We start from the raw sequence: 19,343 nt of genomic DNA on the forward strand, positions 1-19,343 counted from the left end.
CTAAGTTTACATGAGTGCCCAGGTGCACAGACAGGCCAGAGATGTCATATCTCCCTAGAGCTGCAGTTACAGGTAATTGTGAGCTACCTACCTAATGTGGGTAACTGACAACCAAAATCAGGTCCTCTGGGACAGGGTCTTAATCTCTCCAGCCCCTCAAAATTTATTTTTAATTGTGTGTGTGTGTGTGTGTGTGTGTGTGTGTGTGTGTGTGTGTACAGGTGCCCCATGGAGGTCAGGACAAGATATGGAATCCCCTGGAGCTACAGATGAATGTGATTATGAGCCTACGAGCCTATCTCAGGTCCTCTGTGTGAGCAGCCAATACTCCTAACAACTGAGCCATCTTTTTTCTGCCTGGGAGGATTATTTTGGTTCCATTTCAATGTTAAACAATTACTCTCACACGAACACCCTCTAGAATCCAAGCGAGGAACATAGGCACCCCTCACATGTGTCATGTGATCCTTGTGCTTAGGAAGGGATTAAAGCCATTTTCTTAGCTCCCCCCCCCCCGTAATAATTGCAATAAAACCCATAAATCCAGGGAAAATTAAACAAGTACATGATCAAAGGCCTTTTTGTAGCTTTGTTAAATGTTATCAGGGCCACACCTCTGGCAGCTTCATGTGCCCAGATAAGAGGTATGATGGTCTGTAGCCCCCTCAGTGGGTCAAGAATAATGCACTGGGAAGATGTCTGTAAGTACTCACCTTATAAGCATAAGCACCCAAGTTTAAACCCCAGCACCCAGGTAAAAACCTAGGTGTGTTAGTACATGCTTGCAATCGAATGCTAGGAAGGTGGAGACAAGGAGGATTTCTGGGGCTCAATGGTCAGCCAGTCTAGCCAAGTGAACCCCACATCTCAGTGAGAAGTGTAAGGTGGATGGCTCCCCAAGAACACCTGGAGTTGACTTCTGATGCTGAACTCTGACCTCCACACACTTGTGTGCACATGCATACACACGCACACCCATCATGTGCATAGACAGAAACACACGTTTTAAAAGGACGATGCAGTAATTGTCCAGGACAGACCAGCTACTCTGCTCAAAGGCCAGATTTCCTCAGGTGTCATTAGGTGCTTCTGTGACAGGTGTCTCTTGGGTGGCAGCCCACTTACTATAATCTCAGGAATATCAGAAAGACCAACAGGGAAGCCTGAGTGGACACTGAGACTCTCCTGGCCAGGATGAGGCCTTGTGGGTCAGGCAGGGGTGTAGAGGCATCACTGTTTGTGACAGGCTGGAAGAAGGCCCCTGCATCTCCTGAGAAACTGCCTTGGATGGCTTTGTGCCTTTCTAAACATCCAAACATGGCCAAGATGGATATCTAGAGCTGAGGAGACAGGGTCATCTTGTTTGATGCCTTATTTCTGTGAACCTTGTTTCTGTGAAGCACCCACACCCCACCCTTCCATGGCCTCAGACAACAGAGTGTGTCCAAGGGTTGCCAATGTTAGCACACATCTGACTCCAGGCAGAGAAATGGACAGTTAAGTATGTGTGTGCATTTACATGTATGAGAAAAAGCCTGGAACAATAAGCAGCGAGCTATAAAGCCACACCCCATGCTGGAACCTTGCATGTCTTATCTGATTGTTCCATCTACCATGTGATGTGTGTGTGCATATGTTCCTGTGTGTGTGTGTGTGTGTGTGTGTGAGTGTGTTCTTAAACTCAGGGGAAAAAAGATGGCTCCAGGGTAATTTTTGTGTTCCACTGGTCTTCCAGGTTGAGAGGCTGGCACACATCAATGGCTCTGACCACATACCACCATCTCACCTAATGAGCCTTTGAGGTGCCTCATCTGATCTCCAGGGTCTCTTCTCACACAGGTTCTGAAACTCTCGGAAGTTTAGAGTGACGCTAAATCTCAAGCCCAGGAGGCCGAGGAAGCGCTCATACTCGCTGTCCTTCATGTTGAGCTGTAGCTGCTGTAGCAATCTGTGAAGATCATGCATGTTGATTATGCCATCCATGTCAGTGTCTACTTTAAAGAAGGCAGAGTAGGGGTCCTAGAAACAAAATGCACACATCAATGCACTTCCCTTCCATGACCACTTGCCACTCACAGCCACCACCTGCAGGGACACGGGTTCCAAGTTGGCTCCTGGAGACCCTTCTGCCCCTGGCTTCCTGGCCCTGGATGCCAAAAAACTTGGAGAGTTGGAGAGTGTGGACAGCTTAGGACACCTGCAAGTCCTGTACCTGTATGTGGGCTGAGGAAAGTGGGTGGGGCTTCCTAGAGAATTTAAAGCTCTCCCTGCTTCCTGGAGTGTTTGGGATGTCTGGCCACTTCTCTTTCCAGATAGGCAAATTCCAGGCCAGGTTTCACACCCAGGAGCCTCAGGTGTCTGGAAGGCTGGGCACAAGCGTTGCTCTGTCCATGGTGCTGCCCAGAGGCTCCATGATTCCTACTTTGCATATGAAGAAACAGGTTCAAGGGGCATGGGGAACTCGTGACTTAACTGCTGGTATATCCCTTAGCAGACTACTTGCACACCCTCTTACTACCAGTGTGACTTTGGGCAAGGCATCTGACCTTGACACCCTTTGTTCCTTCATCTATAAAATTGCAAAAGAATGTGCCACACTTTAGAGGTCACTTGGCATGTTTTCTGAGTGTCCTAAAATGCTGTTTGTCACCTGAAGTCAGACAGCAATCATGAGCCTCTTTCTGGGCCAACACCTGCATTATGGCCACCGTGTGCATTGTACATCTGGCTTGTGACACTGTTGGCATGGTTTTAGTACCCTTGTGTCTGTGGGTCCCTCACACAGCTCTTCCCTGGGAACCTGTCTGGGGTCTTGAAGGCACGACCCCGACCCCCTCATTCTACAGCTCCCCAGTAACAGTTGTTCAGAACTGTTCCATGTTGAGTTGTTCCATGTTAGTGTCTAATTAGATGCCCTGGGATTTTGTGGAAAGTTCTAGCTGAGCTTGTTCACGGATTCAGTCACCAAACATTACTATGCTGTGCTGAACCCCATGGGGGATTTGTTTAGATGACTCTGGTACTGCCTCAGAGTCACTGCCAGCCAGAGGAGATGGTGCTCTGGTGGTGGTGGGTGCTCAGTGGGCTGCAGACCCATCCATTCACTGGTTCCCTCTAAGTCTGGCTCTGAGGCTTCTCATACTCAGATGCTCCGATGTTCAGACTGAACAAGGCCAAACGCAAACCTCCTGCCCAATCCTTGCAGGCTTCTGGCTCAGTAGAAGGTAGCTTGTTCTTACTAATTACTCAGACTAAATTTTCAGAGTCAGAGTCCTGTCTCAGGAATCAATGTGTCACACATTCCCCCTGTCCCCTGTATGTGGAACCTGCCCTTAAACCTAACTGCTTCAATCCCACCTAAAGGCCCATCCCTCAGGAATCTAACTCCATCTAGTCTACATCAGATTATCTCTGTACTCTGACCATTCATGCTGCCCATCCCCTGTGCTCTGTGTCTCCTTTGTAAAGAGCCCAATTTATGAAACCCATCTCTTCCCACCTTCCCCCTGCTGCTCTCTGACGCCCAGGACTGCCTTGGACCATGTCAATGAGCCCTTCCTCTACAGTCACAGTGCCTGCAAAGCTACTTCTCACTCCTTGCCTCTGCCTGCAGGCCGACTTGTGCTTCCATCTGTCTGGCTCAAGCCCCAGCTCCCAGAGCAATGCCCGACAGTCATGTACGATAAAGCTTGTTGGATAAACAGGGCTAAGAATATGCTCTGGGTACCTGTCAGATGCTAACTCCCCTCTGGGTGCAGCAGAAACACAGCCCTTGACATATGGCCCTCTCATAGTGCTGGAGAGGAAGCAAGTAATAGCACTCCAATGTGACACGCAACACAGCAGCCAAGGGTGAGACCAGTGTCCCACCAGCCTTCACTGCTGTGCTGCAGGTACATTGAGGACCTGGTGCCTATAATCCTCCCACGTGTACAAACTTTAGCCCACCCCTCATATCAGCAGTCCCTTCTCCAGCATGACAACCCCAAGTATCACCACACAGACCTTACACCTGAACAGATGCACTCCAGATCCCAGCTATTGCACTCAATAGATGTCGGGCTTTGGGTAACTTTCTCTCCATCTCTGACCATCATTTTCCTCAATTCACTTGGTAGGGTGGGTGGAGATTAAAACAAATACATGCATTCACCACCTGGCACATGATGTGAAACTTCACTTATTCACCAACTAAGCACTGATCTCCATGTGGCAAGCAGGTGGCAGCCATTTGGGGTACTTTGGGGGGTGGTGAAGGAATGACGGGGATTCTGGATCAAGCAGCTTACAACAGTATATAGGCTGGGTACTCTGAGGGCCAGCAGATCCATGTGGCTCATGTGAAGGCTTAAGGAGGAAGATGAGGCAGTCAAAGCTGTCCCAAGGTAAAGGAGGGGTTTCCCAGGAAGGGAACAGAAAGTATACAGATGAGATGGGGGCCATGGCCGAGCTGAACTAGAGCAAGCAGTCCGAGTGAAGCAGGTGAATGACCAGAGACATGTGGACGGAGCACCCTGCAAAGTTAGATGCAGACTACGCAGTGGAAAATGGAGTGTAGAAAGGTAATGTGTCATCTTCCTGCAGGCCTGCTTCATCATGCTTGCTGTTTAAAGGGATGGGATGTAGGTGCAAAAGCCAGGACCTGCAGAGACACAGACACTGGCATGCTGGTACAATTGTCCTTGCCAGACAGGTGATCGGGGTGAAGATCAAGCATTTGATTTGGGCTCCAGAGTTGGAGCAGGGGTCCCCTTCCTCCTCTGAGTAGTCTACCTTAAAGGGCTCTGCCTTGACCCACATTACTAGGTCTCCCTCAGCAGCCAGCCACAATGTGGATGAATAGCCACTCACTGTCTGTGTCTTAGACAAGAGAAGACTCCAGGCAGGGTACTCATACATGTAGTACAGACACGGGCATGCAGTGAACATGCAATATGTGTTTAGTGAGTGAATAAATGCAAGTGGGTGTGTGCAGGATCCTGAGCCCACTGTTTTCCCATGGGTAGCCACGCCCCCTGAGAAGAGGGGCTCCTGATTTCTACCATCAGTGTTGACTAGGCATTCCAGCAGGCCAGTCCCTGTCTCTGTGTGTCCCCTGGAGCTGCTGGGTCTGACTGGACACCAGAACTCACTCGTGTGTAAGCTGTGAGGTGGGGTGGGGTGGGGACCAGGGCAGAGACTTAGAGAAGCTATGGTGTAAGGATCACATGTTACCTGGAACAACTCCTTTAGCTTCTTGGGAAAGAGTCTCACACATTCTTCAGCTGATATGAAGTGGTCATCTAAATTTGTTTTGGTGGCAGTACGTGGCTGCGGTGGAACAGTTTCCAGGCCACTCAGCTTAGTGTCTGAAAGGATACCAAGTGGGAGACTTCCATTAGCTCTTTGCCCAACCCCTTGTCTACTTCCCTTCTGAAACCTGCCTGTGTGCCTGCCTAAGGCCATAGAGCATGACTTTCCCTTCCTAAAGCAGCTGGCCCTATGGGGCCTAGTAGAGGACAACAGGCTACTCAAAATGGTATGGATGGACGAGGGAGAGGAAAGGCAGGAAGAGAGAGAGAGTAGGTACAGCACTCTCCTAGCTCAGACCTCAGGCAAATGACCTACTCACCCTGCCCAGCACCATGTCTCAGGGATTCTTTCCTTTAAGGGTGTCAAGACAGACAGAAGGTGGTAGCATTTTAAGCTGTCCCTGCTGCCCAGGGTCTCCCCACCCTCTACAGAAGTAGGGTCTGTCTCTTGGTGAGTAGAGGTGCTGCCTGGGGCATTGCCAGAGGCAATGAAGTCACCCCTCAAAGCCAGTGACAGGGAAAGGGACATGTGCCCAAGATTGTTAAAATGGTTTTTTACTCTTTTAGCATTTGGGGGAGTAATCTAACACCCAGACCCCAAGTAAATCACTCACAGAGACTTATTCTTACTTATGAATGCCCAACCTTAGCTTGGCTTGTTTCTAGTCAGCTTTTCTTAACTACCTTTTGCCTCGGCTTTTTACTCTTACTCCTGTGGCTGGCTGGGTAGCTGGCCCCTGATGTCCTCCTCCTTCCTCACGCCTCCTTCTATTTATACTCTCTGCCTGCCAGCCTGCCAGCCCCGCCTATCCTGGATCCGGCCTCACCACTGACCGTTCAGTTCCTCATTAGGACCACCAGGTGTTTTAGACAGGCACAGTAACAGCTTCACAGAGTTAAACAAATGCAGCATAAACAAAAGTCACACATCTTTATATCACTAAACAAATGTTCCACAGCATAAACAAGAGTAACACACTTTAAAATATTATTCTATCACACAGAATCACTAGAGTTGCCCAGCCAGCCACCCTGAAGGTTTCTTGTAGCAATGAGAAGTGAACTCCTGTGACTCTGTGCTGGGGCAGTGGAGGCAGAGAGAAGGTGACAGTTCTGGAACCTTAAAATGGTCAGAGGCCCAGCTTTCCCTGCAATCTTGAGAGATGATACTGTCTTCCCTCAACTGCCAGAGAGCAGGGGGCACAGCTGCCAGGAAGCTGACTCGGCTCTGCCTTACCTCATGACACAAAACCTGGTTCCCAACTTTGAAAGGACCATTCTGGTTGGGGCAGGACATGCCTGAGTGGTCTTGGGTATATCACTAACTCTTCTAGAAAGTCTGTATCCCTACCTGTGAAGAGGGAGGGAACACTCACCTGTGGGTGACACTGCTAATTGTATACCCATCTTTTGGTGTGTGTGTGGGGGGGTTGTTTTCCCCGATATTGCTTGTTTGAACCCAGACCTTGTGCATGCCAGGCCAGAATTCATGCATTGAGCTACATCCCCGGACCTCAGATGATCATTGTTTTATGGAGAAAAGTCTTAAAGGTCTGGGAACCATCTGGGAAGCACTCTTGGGAACATGTATGTTTGTAGTCTGCTACCAAATTTCTCTTTAACTTGGTGAAATGGCTGAAACACAGATAAGATTAGGCCAAGATGGCTTCCGCCTTTCAGATAAGGTTGCTGTCACATGAGCAAGCAGGTGACATAGCACTGCAAGAAAGGTCTGTGGTGCCATCTGGCCCCATCATAGCAAGATACATGAGTACCTGCCAGCTAGCTACCTTCGAATCCTGAGGTGAAGTCCTGGTAACTCATGCCCTCCTTCTTGTAGCCAATCTTGGAGGTCAGCATTGCATATTGACTATCATTCATAGGCATCCCACTTTCCTCCAGGACCTAGCAGGGAGGAGGGCAAGAGGGACAGAGGTATTAGGGTGTCTACCCTACATTCCACTGCCCCTCCACAGTCTCCAGCAGTCATTATTACTTGTATGCCCCCGCCCATGGCTGCCGAGGGTGTGGCCAGCCTCCTGTGTCCCTACACTGAGGCACCGGCCTGTTTGGGGCTTGTGAGTAAACAAAGGGTACAGGCAGTATGACACCCAGACACAGCCAGTTCAACTGCTCTTTGCCAGGGCCCTGCCACACAAGGTACCCAGTTCTCTCTTGTCTCTCCAGTGGCTTCTGGGTCTCATAAGCTAGCTCTTTATCCACACATTTTTCAGGAGTCAAAAGCCCAATAAAGGCAATTTTAGAAGGGAAAATAAGATTGCCCCTCAAGTTTCACCATGAGCCACAGAGGAAAACTGTGTGGCTGTCTGATGGTAGGGAACCCACAGGCACTGTTTGACCTCTCCTTGTGTGAGTTTCGGCTTCTGCACCCTTTTCACTCTGACACAGACGCACCCTCCTGCTCCATCTTTGTACATGGCGTGAGGTGGGGAACAAATGAACAAATATGTGTCCTTGTATAACCCTGGGGCAGAATTGTCCTAAAGCCACCTTCCTAGGGGACACTGGCTGAGCTGCTGTGGGTAAGATGATGCCCTTGAGCCAATGGATAGACAGGGACAATCCAGAAGCTGTCTGCCTGGAGGGTGCCTCCCACAGAGGGGTGGTGGGGATCAGTGCAGAAGGCAGAAGACACAGTCCTTGCTTTTCGCCCAGCATTCATGGTCTGAGGTTGGAGACCTGCTCAACAACTGTTGCAGACTCCAGGTTCAGAACGGAATGGTGCAGTGAGCAGGATGGCTGAACTCACTGGGGACAGAGCCACAGACAGCTTGTTGAAAGCTTGCTGGAGGCTGGGTGTGTAAGTTTGTAGGGAAAGGTGGTGTGTCTGCTGCCCAGCTACACTGGAACAGTGGATATTGTGACGACTAGTTGAGGAAATCACACCTGGTTGCACGTGAGTAGAAGCTTTACTGAAATTCACTCCCAGAAGCCTGGTGGTGGTGGCACACACCTTTAATCCCAGCACTTGGGAGGCAGAGACAGGCGGACTTCTGTGAGATGAGGCCATCCTGGTCTATAGAGTGAGTTCCAGAAAAGGCTCCAAAGCTACACAGAGAAACCTCACCTGGAAAAATCAGGAAAAAAAAATTAAGAAATTCACTCCCAGGAAGGTGGGGTCACCAGCTGGACACCATGCAATCTGTGCTGTCTTTTCCATGGTGACCTACACTGGTCAGTACTGGAAAAAGTTTATAGGCCAGGTGCCATGGCATAGACATCAGCTTAGCCAGTTGTGTTCCTGGGTGTCTTGCTCTCTCAGGAGCATTTGGCATGGGACATCAGGAGGAGGCAGGTACTCTAGGGCACACTAGCTCCCAGGCTCTGTGGACTTTCATCTGAATGTCATATGTGCCCCCCTTAGCTTGCACTGAGACTTGACATCGAAAAGATATATCTGGGGAGCCTGTCACATGGTTCTGGTGTTGTTGCACAAAGCCCAGGGCAGAGGGCAGGTGGAGGAGAGTCTGCAGGACAGGCATAAGACAGGGCTGGATCCCATCCATCACCCTCGCAAGGTGACACCGCTCTCTAGCTACAAGCCACGCACTCTATGGCACCCTCTATTTCACCCCGTCGGCAGCTTGGAGAAAGGACCTCTCAGAACCCTGGTACGAAGACCTGGAAGCAGAGGCTTGCCCTGGTCACCTGACCTGGGGGTGGCAGGGCTAGGCCTCAAACCTGGTTCTGATCACAGACCATCTCACACTGTTGGAATAAGGAAACCAGGGTGGAGAAAGAATGGGGAGTTAGCAGACTGTGCACACCCAGGCGAAGAGGGAGCTGCTGTTGTAGAATTCTGGGATCCTCACACAAGGCCTAACTGGCAACACAGGGAAGGCTAGCTGGAGTCTTGGCAAATATCTTGTGACCCCCCACCAAATGGGAGGTTTCAGGAGGCCACTAAGGGGTGTGAACAGGTCATTTTTCATGTGCCCTCATCTTGCTCAGAGGCTTCAGAAAGCAGTTTCTCCTCCTTTCCCTACCGGGCACAGTGTAGAGCTTCCGGGCACTTCTTCCCCGTCAGCTCTAGACATTGAACCTCTTGAGCAGTCTAGATTTGGCTCTGAGCAAGGACAGGCCATAGGTTATCTGGGTGTCACCCTCCTTTCCCGTGTGCAGGAAGAGGATGCAGGGAGCTGTAGCTGAATAGTGGGAAGATGGCTGCTATATCCTTCCTGATTTGTGGAGCCTAGCCTTGATTGTGTGTGCATGAGTGTGTGTGTGTGTGTGTGTGTGTGTGTGTGTGTGTGTGTGTGTGTGTGACAGTGAACAGGCCATAATGTGCTGACTGCAGGACTAGGGGTTGTGCCATTACTGAGGAGAGGTGCTGAATCCCAAGGCCTTCCTGGGAATCCCACACCATCTGCACTCTTCTCTGCCTGTGTTCCCAGGCCCAGATTTGTGGAGGAACCTGTCGCAGCATTTGCAGCATGGGGTGCAACGAATGTTTAGATAGAAAGCTGCTGCCCACACAGATGCACCCAGAGGCAATGGGTCTCAGGAATGAATAGATGGGTTACTCACTTTGAAAAATAACTTCCTATTTTGAAAACAATCACACATGAATTATTCATTGCCAAGTCCTCCTGCTTAGTCCTTTCACAAAAACATATGCAATGGAGAGGAAAAAAGATGTCTGCAGGCAAATGTTTCCCAGCCTGGAGGGCTGAGAAGAACCAGGGACACGTAGGAGGGAGCCTTATACAGCCTGTCCATTGAGCTGGGTGTGCCGTTCCCCAGGGGCACAGAGCCCAGGGAGCAAGCATGGCCTCGCTGGCAAGCTGAGAAGTTCTGTACTCCCCCAAGGTGCCCTCATACCTCTTTCCTCTGCAGTGAACACAGCAGCCAATCCAGAAGACTAATTCTCAACACCTGCCAGCAACTCACAGGCAGTGGGCCTTAGCCACAGCCTGGTGAACAGACTGGAAACACTTTATCCATCCAAACCCTGGCTTCTGTGGAAGACACACTCCTAAAGGTCTACTGAAGAATGACAAACTAAGATGGAATCTCATCTTCTTTTCCTAGGTTTCGTGTGTGTGTGTGTGTGTGTGTGTGTGTGTGTGTGTGTGTGTGTGTGTATGTGTGGTGTGTGTTTGGTTTTGCTAACCAAGTAGGGTAGACTGGCTAACCAGTGAGTCCCAGGGATCTACATATATTTAGCTCCCCAACACTGGGATTCTAAGAGTGTGCTGCCGTGTTTTTTCTCTTTCATATGTTCTAGGAATCAAATTCAGGTCCTCATGTTTGCCAGGCAAGTGCTTTACCAACTGAGCTATCCTGCCAGCCCGTCTGACATTTCTAATGCTTCAAGTGGTCACCTCTGTTGCCCCTGCCTGGGGCAGACTTCATTGTAGAGAGAGCCTTCCTTGGGGCCCTGATAACTTATTAAATTGTGGGGCTTTTGGTACTCTGAATGGCAGGTACCCAGTGACAGTGGCTGAGGAGACAGGCCTTACTGCTTGGGACAGGATGGATACATCTGCATATGTGGCGTGCTTGCTTCACCTCTGTCTAGTGTTTTCTTTTGAAGTTACAACATTACACACTCCATCTAGAGTAGTGGTTCTCAGCTGTGGGTCATGACCACTTTAGGGCCAAATAACACTATCACAGAGGTCACCTAAGACCATCAGAAAACACAGGTATTTACATTATAGTTCATAACAGTAGCAAAATTACAGTTATTAAGTAGCAATGAAATAATTTTATGGTTGGGGTCACCACAACACGAGGAACTGTATTAAGGAGTTATAGTGTCAGGAAGGTTGAGAACTGCTGAGCTAGGGAACATTGCATCACTCCACACACAAGGCAGAATCCTGGAAGCCATTGGGGTCCCTGCTGACTTTTCTGCTGTGCTGTAGTTTGTCTATATCTACATAGATAGTAAATTTGCCAAGGCAAGGCTGTAGTTTTTAGCCTCAAACACTCCTGTACATTCTGTAAATTAAGAGTAGCCTTTCACACTTAGCCAACTGCTCTCTGTTCCCATGTGCATGTATGGTGTGTATGTGTGTTAGGCTGATACTGGGAACTATTCTCAAGCATCACTGGCTGTCTTAGAACTCACTCTGTAGATAAGGCTGGCCTTGAACTCACAGAGATCTCTCTGCCTTGGCCAATGCAGAAATTACAGGTAGTCATGCCTACACAGTATTTATGTGGGACTTGGGGGATGTGAACTCCAGTGCTCATGTCTGCATGGCAGGTGCTGTTGATACTGCTCTTTGTCCCTCATAGGGAGCATCTAAGTCTTCACAGCATCTCGTTCCTTATGTTTTGGAACTTCCTACAGCATGGCTGGTGCTGCAGTGAGTTCCTTAGGTTTGCCTTCCTTTTGTTTTACCTCGCTTAAGTTGAAGACATCCATTTGACTCCCTTTTTTGTTGTTATTTTGTTTTGTTTTTCAAGACAGGGTTCCAGGCTGGCCTGGAACTCACTGAGATCAGCCTGCCTCTGCTTCCTGAGTGCTAGGATGAAAGGCATGTGACACCACCACCCAGCATTTGTCTCCATTTTTAAAGGGAGACTGGACACAAAGTTCCAAGCTCATGTGGCTCTGATTGTGCCCACTCTCGCCTCTAGTGTGTCCCACTGTCCCTCAGCTCCATCATTCCTGCAGATGGTTAGGTAGACACTTGGAGCATGGCTCACACTGTTCTTTGATTTGGGTTTTTAGCACCTTGTCTCTGATTTTGTATTATTCTACTTTGGATCTTCTGAGTTTCTTAAACCCATAAATTTAGGTCTTCCACCAAAACTGGAATTTTTAGTGTGTGCCAATACACACACACACACACACACACACACACACTTATTTAATTAAAATTAATTCTGATCAGGAATCCTCAAAAATTAGCCATGATCCTCAAAAACAATGGAAAATTAATAACAAGTCTGGAAAATTGTCATAGCCAAGAGGAGCCTTGGGGGATGGGTGACTAAGTTTCCATAGTGTTCTGAGTGTAGTCTAGATGAAGGGCCTTAAGCAGAAAACTAAGGAACTCTAAAACACAGAAACTCAGAGTGAGCGGCTGGTGCATTCTCACTAAATGATGCTGTACACAGAATCTGAGAATGGGCAGCTGGGACATTCTCACTAAAGAATGTACAAAGGGAGAGCTTTAGGCAGGATGAAAAAATGAGGTCAATTTCAAGCAAAGAGGAACAGGAGGAGAAGGAAAAGGAGGAGGATATAGTGACAGACAGACATACAGTTAGTCTAAATATGTATGGACAGGTTGCTAGGTCAGGTTAATTATAGCACAAAAGATAATGTCCCTTGGAATTTTAGATTATATGTAAAATTGAAGTTTGTGGCAAACAGTACCACAAAATAGATGATAAAGTACTTTTGGCACATAACCCATAGTTCTTATCCTAAAGGAATAAGATACAGTTTATTTCAGAACCATTTTGAGTGACCATGACCCAGCAACACTGATTTAGGTCACCCCAAATTCCATGTTCCTACAAGGAGGCAGTTTCATGAAGTTTCAAGAATTTTATAGAACAAAGGAAGTTATAAATCAAGGCAACTTTGAAATACACTGGTGGGTACACCAGAGAGATGGGTACAATGAGATGGGGGCGGGAAGCTTTTGGATTGGTAGAAGTTAGTTGTCTGCTAAGTTAACTGATTCCATAAGGTTTTAATCTATTTGTCACAAGATATTAGTTCCATACAGAGGTGGGCAATGAATGGCTGTCTGGGGGGCTATAACTAGCCCAAGATAAGGTCATTAGCACCTGGAATTGCAATATTCCAGTCTCTGGAACTCTAATCCGTCAGCCAGTCTCTGCAGACAGGATTTCTTTCCAGGATTTTTTTTTTTTCCACAATACTAAAGTGCTCTGCACTGTTATGAGATGCACGCAGTGAGCTGTAGTCTCCAGCACAGCCTTTACTATGGGAATGGAAACTGGTCAACTCATAAAGGGATACAGGGGAGTATGGAACAACAGAAGTAGCTGAATAACCTAAAGGCAGGAATGGGCAGAAAACAAACCATGTGATGTTCAGGTTAGAGAAAAAAGCTAAGATGCTTGACTATACTTTATGAAAAGTGAGTTAAATGTGCCCACAAGAGGCTTGCTTGATAGTGCCCAGTGAGTTTGAAAGTCAAAGGTGAGAAAACCAACACCAGCCTAACAGTCACCAAAAGGAAGGAACCAGAAGGAAAATAGCCTTGAGGCCATGCAGTGTCTCTCAGTAACAGCCTCAGGGTGGCTCACACAGCATTAACAGAACATAGAAGAACCTACAAACAAGAAAGACAGTCATACTTCTCTCCTCTCTCATGTCTGTGGAATGAGCAGTCAGTCAAGACCTTGGTAAACGTATAGAACTTCTGAAAACTCATAGAGCCCAACTGACATCCTCAGAAAACCAAGCCTCCTGCGAACTGGCCCAAGACGATAATGGTGAGTGATCAGTACATTGCCACTGTACCAGTTTGAGTGTGTCTACCTGCCCTGAGAATCCAGCTGTTCTCTGGCCAAGGCTGGAGCCGGAATGCAGAGAAATAAGCCCAAACTTCTGAGGGTCTTGTGGGGCTTAGGCAATGAAATCAGGTGCAGAGGACCTCTTACAAAGCTGGTGACCCCATTAAGGCATCCTGAACATCAGGAAGCTTTTGGAGACAGGGAGTCCAGTCACTGAGCTAAGCCTATACACTCTCCTTCACCCATCATCCATCATGGAGGCTTCAGCTGCTCCCCAGGGCATTTCCTGAGCCCCAGTGAGGAGAACCTTTGCTCTACGTGCTGAATCTGGCTAGGCACCCAGAAAGACAACAAGAGTCCCTTCTGTGCTGACAGTGGCAGAATACAGCTGTGCAGGATAATTTTGTGACAACTTGACATGAGCTAGAGTCATCTGAAAGTGGGGACCCTCAATTGAGAAAATGCCTCCATAAGATCCTACTGCAAGGCATTTTATTTTCTTAGTTGGTTGGGGTGGGGGGGTTCAGCCCATTGTGGGTGGTGCCATCCCTGGTCTGCTGGTCCTGGGTTCCATAAGAAAAGCAGGCTGAGCAAGATAAAAGGAAGAAGCCAGTAAGCAGGATCTACCCACGTGGCTTCTGCATCACCTGCCTCCAGGTTCCTGCCCTGTTGAGGTTCCAGGCCTGACTTCCCTCAGTGATGAACTATGATGTGGAAATGCAAGCCAAATAACCCACCCTCCCCACGGTGCCTTGGTCATAGTGTTTCATCACAGTAATAGAAACTCTAAGTAAGCCAGGTGGTGGTGGCACATGCCTTTAATCCCAGCACTCCAGAGACAGAGGCAGGCAGATCTCTGTGAGTTCAAGGCCTGCCTGGTCTACAAAGCTTCACAGAGAAACTTGTCTTGAAAAACAAACAAACAAACAAACAAAAACAAAAGCAAAAAAGAAACCCTAAGTAAGACAATAGCCCAGTATTCAAAGCCTTTATCTGCAACTGCTCTAAATGGAATCACAGAGTGAAGACACCAGAAAGAGCTCTTCATCGGGGCCCCTGCTTATGATGCATGGCCTGGAGGTAGACACCAGGGAAATAGCAGGCACGCAAGTGAGTACTGTCTTCTTGGAAACTGTTTGCACTGCTTCCTAGCCTGTCCACATGACCACTACAGCATATTAACTGAGACGTCTTCGGGGGAATAGCCAAAGCACTGCAGGCTGGAGTGCTTTGTAGGAGTCTTAAGCAATAGTGTAAATGAACTCCTAAAGCCCATGCAGGGCCCTTCAAGTTGGGACTTTTATACAAATCTGCTGGTTCCATAAGCACCCTGTCTCTCCCAGGTTTCAATGTCTCCCCCGCCACCACCTCCTCCTAGAGGAACAAATCCCAGATCTATTATCTAGCATCATGATGACCCTTCACTAGCATGCAGGGGCCCACACAGCTCTGTACCCCTGCTCCATGGTTCCAGCAAATGCACAGGGCCAGGTACACATGGCTAGCCCAACAGAACAGCAAGAAATGTTGTTTGAAAAGGTTTAAATACCCAAATCAAGCCATATCCATACTGGAAAAATTTTTGGAAGAAATTTGCCAAAGCTGATGATCTGGGGCCCTAGGGATCCTCTGAAGTTGTTGAGTGGCAACTGGAAATGGGGTGGCCCTGCCAAACAACAAACCACACTTGTGCTCTTGAGTCTGCCCACTGTAGCCAGCTCTGGTCTATAGGCTGTGCTCTTATGACTTGCCCAGCCTGTGCTCCTCGCCTCACGACATATTAAATGAACTGGTGTTTTGGTGGCACTGCCTGTAAATTCTTTTACTACCTATCAGCATCCTTCCCCACTGCAAAATAAATAAGCAGCAACGATGGATGAAGCATGTGTGGTGGTGGGATGGAACACACAACTCAGTCAGAAAGGATGCCTCACAGGGCATGGGTTCCTACCTTCCGGAAGTCCTCCAGGCCGATCTTTGTATCGGGCTGCTTGCTGATGCTAAGAAACTGCTTTTTGAATACCGGGTCCTGCTGCTGGATACACTGCTTGAGTCTGTTGATGACTTCCTCCTTGGTCATGATCTTGGCCTCCGTTGTTTTGTCCTTCATGGGCTGGGTTCTGAAATCACAAGTAGGCACTGAGCTTTCCACCAGCTGGCACGCCACTGCCTGCTCACCATGCATTCCATGGTAGCAAGGGGGTTTAGAGCCCCCATCAGAAGTGATAACCCCATCAGAGAATGGGGCTTTCTTTCTGTGCTTGTGGCTGCAGAGGCAGGGCTGCAGTTTAGCAGCAGAGGTCCTGCTGCCTGTGCACGGTGACAAGCCATCAAGGAAGGGCAGTGCTATCTTCACACTAAGGCTCTCAACTTGGAGCCTGTGGAAAGAGCATGAGGCTAGACACATGTGATGGTTACTGTTGTCAGCTAGACAGGATCTGGAATTGCCTAGAGACAAGGCACCAGGAATACCTGGGAGGGACTCCTTGGGGGATGCCTCTGAGGAGTATGTTGACTAGGCTAAATGAGATGAAGAAACAAACCCCTCACTAAAAGTGGGCTGCACTGTGCTCCAGGCTGGAGGCCTGAACTGCTTAAAAGAAGTGGGCGAACACCGGTATCCATTTTTCTCTGCTTCCAGACTGTGGATACAGCGTGACCAGCTGCTTCTGGCTCCTGCAGTCTCAACCCCACTGTCACAAGGGGCTGCATATAAGATTGAAAACAAAATGCTTTCATGAACCAGGGAAACAAAGTCAGGGCCTACAGGGACACTTCAAGTTAGGCAAAGCATTTTGTAGGAACTAAGTGAATGAAGTCATGGGCCATCTATGGCAGCTCTGAGAAGTCATGGTTACCCTGAGCTGCTCTGCAGAAACAACTTAATTCATAAAGCATATTATGAGGAGGGGTGTGCAGTTGGGAGATAGTTCTTCCCCTGCCCACTACAGTCTCCTGAGCCCATCAGAAAGGATGGGACAGCATGGGACAGCTATGCAGAGCAGAGTTCCACTCTTCCCTCTGGGAAAGCCTGCTTTATGAACAGCTTAACTGCCATTATTCCTTCTCCTGGCTTTAGGGAGACATGCCGCCAGATAGTTAAGCTTTCTCTTAAAAAAACATTCCCATCACCCCATACTCAAGAAGTTTGAAAAAGAGAAATGACAAGATGGCACCTCCCAGGTGTTGCCATTCCTGCAGGCTCATGACATGTTACGAACAAGCGGTTAAAACGGCATCGTTTCCTTACACAGAACCAATATTTTTTCAAAAGGAAGTGAAAGCCAGAATATCCATCAGTCTGGTCTTTTTTGCAGCTGACAGTTCAGACAGTTCAATCTGGCTATCGTTTTAACAGCTCCACTATTTTCACATTGGAAGATGTTAGCTGTGTTAATGGGTGTGCTTTACAATAAATGGTAAGCTGTGGCGAAGGCTCTAGCTCCTGTGAGAGAGGAGATGGGGATGCATGCAGGTGCAGAGCATTTAAGCTGTCTGGGAGGTGAGAGTCCTAGACTGTCAACACTAGAACAACCTTGGCAAGTTCCCCCAGCTCTGGGACTATCCAGCTTTCATTTCTAAAATCCGAAAGTGGATTCAATTATTGGCAAGAGCTCCACCTGCTCTAACCACAAGCATCTAGTGCGCTGTCCTTTCTTAATTGATCACAATTCTGGTGACACAGAGCAGACCTGAGTACCCGAGGAGTGTCTCCTCCAGCAAGGCACCGTGGTGCTAGGGCACCCTTCTTTGCTCTTACATTACCTCTCAGCAAGATCTGGCTGACCCTGCTCCTCCTTTTGCAGCTGTTCACTTGGTTGATCCTTCGGAACAGAAAGTGGACAGATGGGTGGTGGGATACTGACACCGATGGACAACAGAAGTTTCTTGTACAGGACCCTTCCTGAGGCTGTGTCTTGAAACTTACTGGAGAGTCTGAAGTTGGAAAATTATCAAGAGTATGCCCATTTTAAAAAAGGCTAAAATTAAGAATTAAAAAAAAAAATCTGTGTCGGTAGATGTGTATCTACATATTTATCCATCCATATATGTGTATTTTTTCACAGATGTATGTGTCAGTGCAGGTGTCCAGTGAGGCCAGAGGTGTTGGAGCTCTTGGAGCTGGAGTTACATGTGGTTGTGAGCAGCCTGATGTGAGTGCTGGGAACTGAACTTGGGTCCTCTGAAAGAGCTGTATGCACCCTTACCCTTTGAGCCACCTCTCCAGCCCAAGCCTAAAAATTAAGAGGCCCAACCTCAAGTATCCAGGAGGATGTGTGACCTCTGCAGGCACTGTGCTTGCACACGCACACACACACACACACACACACACACACACACACACACACACCCTCACTCACTTAAAAATAAATCCTTTTTTAGAAAAAAAAAAAAAAGGAATAACCAGAGATCCCAGAGACCCAGCTGAAACCTGAGTCCCCCCACTCACTAAGGACTCACTGAGGCCATGCAGCTTCTCCATCCATACTCATTAGTGGTGGTGGTAAGACTGAATTACCCTGCTGCTCAGTGAGGACTCAACAGATAGTGTCTATTACCAATACTATCCACAGGTGTCATGGAGCAGGCTTGGGGGGGGGAGCAGGAAGTGAAGGACCCGTGAACTTACTTTATAAAGTGCTCATTCGATAGATATGGGCAGAATATGCGTATGACTTTCTTGAAGTTATTTCTTGCTATAGTCCCCGTGTCCCCAAGGTCATATGACTGCAGCATGCCGTAAAAGTTCTGGAGGTTCCTGCTGATGGCATTAAGCACCATTTCTTCTACCTAACACACAAAAAGTAATACATTTATTGCACGAGAAGCTGGGATACAGACACCCTCAGAGCTCATGGGGACGGCAAATACAAACAGAAGGCTGGTGGTACTTACTGAATCCCAAGCCACAGGCAGAGTTGCCTTGGTGTCTGTAGAGGGGAACATTTTTCTCACCTAAGTGAATGAGAGAAGCCTTATCAGTACAAGTGTTTCCTGTGTGGTGACAGGAAGCTACAGGCTTGGGTTTGAACGCTGGCTCTGCCTGACTGGTCCAGGTTGGAGCAAAATTTCCGAAAGGGAAAAAAACTGGATGACAAGATGATAACAAAGGAGGATCTACAGTATCCTTTAAAATTAGGTAGCAAACCTCACTGTGTTAAATGGTAGTGGTGGCTTAATGAAGGATGACAGACTAAACACATTAACATGAACTTATTTGTAGGCAAAGTCGGGTGCAATACATAAAAGCATATATCCAAACCCATCAAAAATGCATATGGTAGATGTGAATGCTTTTAAAAGCATAATTTATGCTCCAATATAACTGCTTTTGATAAAGGAAGTATGTGTGTCAACATACAAATCATAGGGTTGGTTATACATGACAGGTTTGAGTGTATGTGCACATATATATGACAGGCTTGAATGTGTGCACATATATATGGAAGGTTTGAGTGTGTGCACATGTACATGATATGGTTGAGTATGTGTACACAGACATATGACAGGTTTGAGCATGTGTACACATATACATGGCAGGTTTAAGCATGTGTTCACACACACACACACACACACAAA

General features: G+C 48.0%; 1 protein-coding gene across 1 annotated transcript in view; it reads right to left on the reverse strand.

Annotated features, from left to right (window-relative positions):
- The window catches only part of Efcab6 (EF-hand calcium binding domain 6), a 170,281-nt gene that overhangs the window by 55,805 nt on the left and 95,133 nt on the right, over nt 1-19,343 (reverse strand). The window contains exons 12-18 of the mRNA XM_051189518.1: nt 18,660-18,719; nt 18,394-18,554; nt 17,529-17,699; nt 15,715-15,883; nt 7,082-7,196; nt 5,215-5,348; nt 1,787-2,019 (exon numbers count right to left, since the gene is read on the reverse strand). Of these exons, the coding sequence (XP_051045475.1) occupies nt 1,787-2,019; nt 5,215-5,348; nt 7,082-7,196; nt 15,715-15,883; nt 17,529-17,699; nt 18,394-18,554; nt 18,660-18,719 (1,043 nt within the window). The remainder of the gene's footprint in view (nt 1-1,786; nt 2,020-5,214; nt 5,349-7,081; nt 7,197-15,714; nt 15,884-17,528; nt 17,700-18,393; nt 18,555-18,659; nt 18,720-19,343) is intronic.

The sequence above is a fragment of the Phodopus roborovskii genome, unplaced genomic scaffold (genome assembly GCF_943737965.1).
Source record: "Phodopus roborovskii unplaced genomic scaffold, PHOROB, whole genome shotgun sequence".
In the NCBI taxonomy this organism is placed as follows: Eukaryota; Metazoa; Chordata; class Mammalia; order Rodentia; family Cricetidae; genus Phodopus; species Phodopus roborovskii.